Source organism: Camelina sativa, chromosome 18 (genome assembly GCF_000633955.1).
Source record: "Camelina sativa cultivar DH55 chromosome 18, Cs, whole genome shotgun sequence".
NCBI classification, from domain to species: Eukaryota; Viridiplantae; Streptophyta; class Magnoliopsida; order Brassicales; family Brassicaceae; genus Camelina; species Camelina sativa.
In genome coordinates this window covers 15,643,611-15,649,727 of record NC_025702.1, presented here as the reverse complement: position 1 = coordinate 15,649,727, position 6,117 = coordinate 15,643,611, and the positions used below count along the sequence as shown (strand labels likewise).

Below are 6,117 nucleotides of genomic sequence, written 5' to 3'. Positions count from 1 at the left end.
TTTTTTTTTTTTTTTTTTTTTTTTTTTTTTTTTGTTTTGAAACATGGAAGAAATATTAGTAATGGAATTTTTCCAAAGCCAAACCCCGTCAAAGGTCTTTGAATAATTGAATAAGAGAGAAGAGCAATTAGGTTTTCGGACAGGGGAAAGAAGATAGAAAAAAAAAGAAAAAAAAAAAACAATGGCTCTGTTTTTCAGCCGCGTCTTGACGCTCTCTGTTAAGGATACATTCATCTCTCTACATATCACAATTTCTTTATTCCTCTTACTTTGATTTATGTACTAATGGGTTTAAGTATTGACAGGCACGCAAGGACAATGCTCGTTTCTTCTCATCATTGCCGCAGTTCCCGTATTTGCTTACGGGCGGTAAGAAGCTGCGAGAGTCTCCGGAGGGTAAAATCAAGAAGCACAGGTTATTCGATCCGACAACTGAAGAGACAGTGTACAGCAGTGAGAAGACGTTTCCCAAGAAGCTCAATGGGCTACCTCTTGTGGGAGCATCACAAGGTTGGATCGTTTCTTTTGACGACAAAGACCTTACCGTACATATCACGGATGTGTACAAGCCATGGCTCTCATCTTCCAAAGTAATATCATTGCCTTCGGTTGGGTTCAAACCTTCAACCCATGAAACGAGAGTGTCTCTCTCTTCTTCTGATCCTGTTCAGAAGGACTTCTCTGTGGCTGCAAAGTTCAACGACTATCGGCTAAGTGTATGTAGGCCTCGTTGGGACTCTAAGTGGACTCACATCGCGACAGCTTATTCTCTTTTACCACCCTCTAATCTCTTGTATTCCAAGAGAGACAAAGTCTTCTACTTTACCAGTTTCAAGGGTGACTACATGGGTTCGTTGGATCTCAGTAGCAACGACTTCGAGCCAGAGTATCAACACCTACGCCTTCAGAACCGGCCTAAGGTCCCAGAGGCAGGTTGGGAGATGCTGGATAAATGTTTCATGACCAACCACTTAGTTGAGTCTCCCTCTGGTGAACTTTTCTTCATCAAGTGGTAAGTATTTTGAATCACTTATTAATCTCAATCCATGTTAAAAGTAGAGTTATTGAGCTGCTTGCTTCTGTCTAGGTACACACAGTACATTCACAAAGAGGACGAAGATGGGGATTTGGAATTTTATTCACTGCAGTACTAAGCGGTTCATGATCTTTAGGCAAGATGGGATGAGCAAAGACTTTTGTTACACGGAAGATATTGGAGATCTCTGCATCTTCCTTAGCAAGAGTGAAGCCTTCTGTCTCTCGGCAAGCATGTACCCTAGGCTCAAACCTAACTCTATCTATTACCTTGGTCCTAGACTTGGTTCTTACGATCTGGCTTCTGGTACGGACCGTCCCTTCAACTTCGATCGCCTTGGTGAACCCTCGCCGGTCCGTACCCCCTTCTGGCTTCATCCCACGGACCCCATTGCTTAACAATGTTTCTTTCTGCTTCCTTTCCTTTGAATCTCTTCTCTGAGCTTTAGGCTTTAGCTATAGGATTTGGGCTTTGTTTAGTTCAATAAGTGGTCGTCTTGCCACTTTTCTGTTATGGTTCTTCTTCTTCATGCGGTTATGAGCTTTTGTATCTTGTGTTGTTCTTCATTAAGTGTGGTCACCATGCCATTTGTTCTTCTAGTATGCTTGATTGATGACTTAGTTAGACAATAACATTCTTAAAAACTAGCTCATTCTACAAGCTCAGATAGTTGATTTAACAACGTAGAATCTATGTCTGGTCCTTTTGATTGATACTCGCCTTATCTAAAGGCTTGTGCTTCACGATACATCAATGTCATGTGTTCTTGATTATTACCTACTAGCTTGTATAACCGCCGGATACGAAAACTCCATTCCCGGAGATTCCTCCAACATTAAAACATCGGTCCAAGAATCACCATCGTCTAAAGAAACACTCTCCTACTTTGAGCACACCTCTTGAGTCTGTGTTGTAAGCAAGCACTAGCCTACCGTCCTTTAGCTTGACTCCATCGATACCTATCAATATGTTCATTAGTAAAATCAAGCTAATTAAAGCGAAGACTATTTATAAAATGTGTGTTTGTTTTGATATTCAAGAAACCTGAATTTGGGTTTGGGAGAACCGTTGGTACTGCGAAACTCCAGAGTTACTCACCGCCATCTAAAGACTCTGAGATACAGATTCTGTCAATGCCAGTGAAGGATCTAAGTAAAACCCGTAAGTTCCCAGCTGCGGTTTGGTATGGAACCGGTTGGATCCCGCGGCATCTCCAACCCTATTCTATTTTAGAGTCAACTCTTTATTATAGAAACATTTGCTTCAATCCTACTCTATATTTTACTCTAAAATAGAAAAAAAATGTAGAATTGCTCTATATATAGAGCAACTCTATTATCACCTCTATTTTTTTTATACTACCTCTATTTTAGAGTTGAAAATAGAGTAATATATAGGACTAAAACAATGCTCTATTTTTTAGTTACTCTATTTTAGAGAAAAAATAGAGATATACATTGGAGATGGTCTAAGACTCTTGCCTTGAATGTATATTGGCCCTTGCTTTCTACCAGCGTCTATCCCACGGGTAGAGTCCCTCCAGGTATGCAAATGGGCCGTAAGCCATGGACCCATACCCATGTGGCTAAAGGGATAGAACTGAGCAATTCTGCGCTTGGAGAAAATCGATCTCTGGCCTAGACCAACAGAGCGACTCTTCCACCAAGGATAGAACCACTAGCCCACCACCTCTGGTTAGTTCACTGTAAAGTTTTTTTAGTTAATCCTAATTTTTATTTATATGATTGAGTAAATATAATATATATGAAATGAATTTAAAAATATATATTTTGGGTTGAATAAAAAACTAAAATGAAAAGGTAAACATCTATGAAGGTGGAAGAGTACCCTAAACAAACACTATTAAAAAAAATCACAATAATCATTTTGATTATATATATTTATTGGTAGTACACATTCATATCATCCAAGAGAGACAATTTATGAATGATTAAATAAAACTCACCAATCTTCTCAATTCCTTAAGAAAAAGGTTTAATACAGCTTGATCAATCACAAATTCAAAACAAATTTTAAGACAATATGGCACATATCGTTATAGTATGTGTGCCATATATTAGAACATCTCATATATGCTAATTGCCTAATAACATTCAAAAAAATAATATTTTCATAATCATTTATTTTGAACAACGATGACAACACAATATAGAAAAATACAGTATAAGACAATATGGTATATTTCGGTAAAAATTATAAAACCTACTTTCCAAACTTATAAAAAATAACATAACCAAAGACAAAAAAACAAGAAAATATTATAATGGCCTCACACATGAAGGTTCAAACTTAGAGAAATTGAACATTCAAAAGTCTATATGATGATGTTAATAATATAGGAAGAAGATGTATGCATTACTAACAGAACGAAAAAAAATTAGGAAAGAAGAAAATTTAGATGATTTAAAAAATGAAATACATTAAGAAACTAGTAAAATGGAAAACAAAAAATTATGTGAGATTTGAGATATGAAATTACTGAGATGTGTGTGCTATTTATCGGAAAAATTATAGTTAAGGGCATATTATAAATTCATTATTTAATTGGATAGTTAATGCATTAATATTTATATCAATTTATCAATTTATATTTATAAGGTGAAGGTAATTCATATTTTATATTATAATGTTTATAATTTTGCTTTAAATCATGTGACAGTAAAAAAAACAATATATAAAAAATATTTATTATGTAAAACCAATTATATTTAATTTGTTGCATTCAAAAATTGAAAGAAAAGAGTGTCAAATGGCAAGAGAGTGAGACTTTTCAAGTTAACGAGTTTATGGCTTTTGCAGTCTCCCATACTAACATTGATGCTTAATAAGTAACAAGTAGTAAGTAAATGTCAAAAAAAATATATATATATATATATATATATATATATAAAAGTAGTCACTCTTAGCAAATATTTTTTTCTAAAACTTTTTTCTTGTCATTTTGTAATCGTGTGCGAGTGTGTATAGGTTTTTTTTTTTGGTTTTGTTTTGTTTGTGTGTTTAACTTCAATAGGAAAAATATCTTGAATTTATGTATCATATCAGATATATGATAATATGAAAGATCTGAAAGTTTGGGATATTAATTTGTCTTTGTGGGTGAATTTATTCCAACTCTCTTAACGTATTACTTCGTATATATTTCGATAGATACTAAACGTAAACGACCCACTTTGCAACTTAACATCTTATATATTTGTTAGAACGTTTTTTATTATGCGTTCAACTCACAGCATTAGCAACACATTCACTAGCCAACCCTAGACGAAACCTCTTAGGGTCATTGCAATAATCATAGATCATGAAGTTCTTTTGGACCCACTTAAGCCTTTTCATGCCACTGTCATCAATCCCTTCATTGATCCACGAGCTTGAGCCATCACCACCACAAGTTTCATTAGAGCCAACACAGTTTTGGACCTCATAATTCCTGTAATAAGCGGTGAAAGGTGCTTTGGACCAGTCAGTCTTCACGAGCCCTCCTCTTGTAGCCCAATCATCTCCATCCCATAAGCTTGAATGGACTCTCATTGCTTGTTTCTCCGGGTAAGATACATTCATTGTCTTCATGTTCTTGAATTGTCTTATCGGTGTACCATCCACATAGAATCTGCCAAATATCCGACGATCCTAAATATTGCTACGTTATGCTAAGAGATGAATGGACTGGAGACTAGATATTTAGATTTTTACATTATGGTTCTAGGGTTCCAGAGGGTAGAATAAGTGTGGAAATTAATGGTGGGATCGAACCAGAGACGAAACTGTTGTTCTCTATCACCTTTGCCTTGCGTGATCACATTTGTATGGACTGTGTATGGATTACCACTCAGATTCCCCAAGAACTCGAAGTCTATCTCATCCCACATTGCTCCTTTAGACGCTACCTAGGCAACACATACACGATGTCTTATAACATCAATATTATCAACCAATAAATGGTTCATTAATGTAAAGATAGGTTTTGGAGATTATTACATAGTAAGATGTGACAGTACCAGCAGAGTTTCCAGAGACAAGCTTAAGGTCCATAGAGATTTTACCGAACAAAAACTGTGTTTTGGATTGAAAGCCAGAGCCAGAAGTTTTGTCGAGAGATAATGCAATGGCTTGGCCGTTTTCAAGTATCTTCGCTTTGTCGCCTCCCCATATAATGTCAACATCTTTTCTGAAATCACCTGCCAACACTAAGCACCACATGAAAGAAAAAAATGAGAAAATATACACTAGGATCACGATTCTTGAGCAACCCATGTCCTCCTTTTGGTAAAATGTAACGGTGAGTCAGAACATTTATAATGGAGGAAAGATTGTAGAAAATGATAAGACAGTGACATTTGGGTGAAACAGAGGAATAGAAGGAGAAGAAAATTATCTGTTAAGTGATGGCCAATTTTTGGCTTGTTAGCAACAGATGGTTAGTGAAAAGAAACTCTTGTGGACACATGTAATTTAAAATTAAAGGGTTTTAATGAACAAGAGATCAAAAGATTCTACTCTATCCATACGTTTAAAAGGGATGGGATTTACATATCAAAGACAATGGCCAATTCAACGTTGAGTCTATTTAATAAAATAAGAATTGTTTAACAAATGGCAACTATTCACACTTTTTTTAGTAAATAATTAATTGCTATAATTAATTGTTAATAATCTTTAAAGATTTTAAGGATTGTTAGAGAGTATTATGGTATAGTTTTCTAAAATATTTTATTTTTGTATTTTTAACAAATGGCAACATTAAAGTACTTCAAATAATCTTTGTATTTTTGTAATACTTTTCAAAACTTTATTTTGTAAAAAAAATATATAAAATCATGAACCAATAACGGTTATGTTCTTTTTCTTATCGCTACATTAGCGACCAGCGACACACATATAAAAGGCAGGGAGTGAAAAATAGAGGTGAGAGAAAACAAAAGCTGTGGCCAGCTATCACTTTTATTATCGCTGATTCCAAAAACCCATCGCTGGAATTTTTAGCGATTGAACTCTTCTCTTTCTCCATAAAGAAAAACAGTCGTTGTGATTAATGACAACAGATAATTCATCTTTTCTTT

General features: G+C 35.1%; 1 protein-coding gene and 1 pseudogene across 1 annotated transcript; one reads left to right on the top strand and one right to left on the bottom strand.

Annotated features, from left to right (window-relative positions):
- LOC104761842 overlaps positions 1–1,566 on the top strand; it is a 3,326-nt pseudogene extending 1,760 nt beyond the window's left edge.
- Positions 4,223–5,431, bottom strand: LOC104761841 (xyloglucan endotransglucosylase/hydrolase protein 24-like). The gene is made up of 3 exons (XM_010484977.2): positions 5,036–5,431; positions 4,751–4,944; positions 4,223–4,667 (listed from the first exon to the last, which is right to left on the bottom strand). The coding sequence occupies exons 1-3, from the start codon at positions 5,309–5,311 to the stop codon at positions 4,280–4,282; spliced, it is 858 nt and encodes a 285-aa protein (XP_010483279.1). The 5' UTR covers positions 5,312–5,431; the 3' UTR covers positions 4,223–4,279.

Coding starts and splice junctions, on each gene's coding strand:
- LOC104761841 (XM_010484977.2), bottom strand. CDS start 5,311: ATGGGTTGCTCAAGAATCGTGATCCTAGTGTATATTTTCTCATTTTTT. Junction 4,945..5,035: donor GTACTGTCACATCTTACTAT/GTAATAATCTCC, acceptor TGTGTTGCCTAG/GTAGCGTCTAAAGGAGCAAT. Junction 4,668..4,750: donor TGGAACCCTAGAACCATAAT/GTAAAAATCTAA, acceptor GATATTTGGCAG/ATTCTATGTGGATGGTACAC.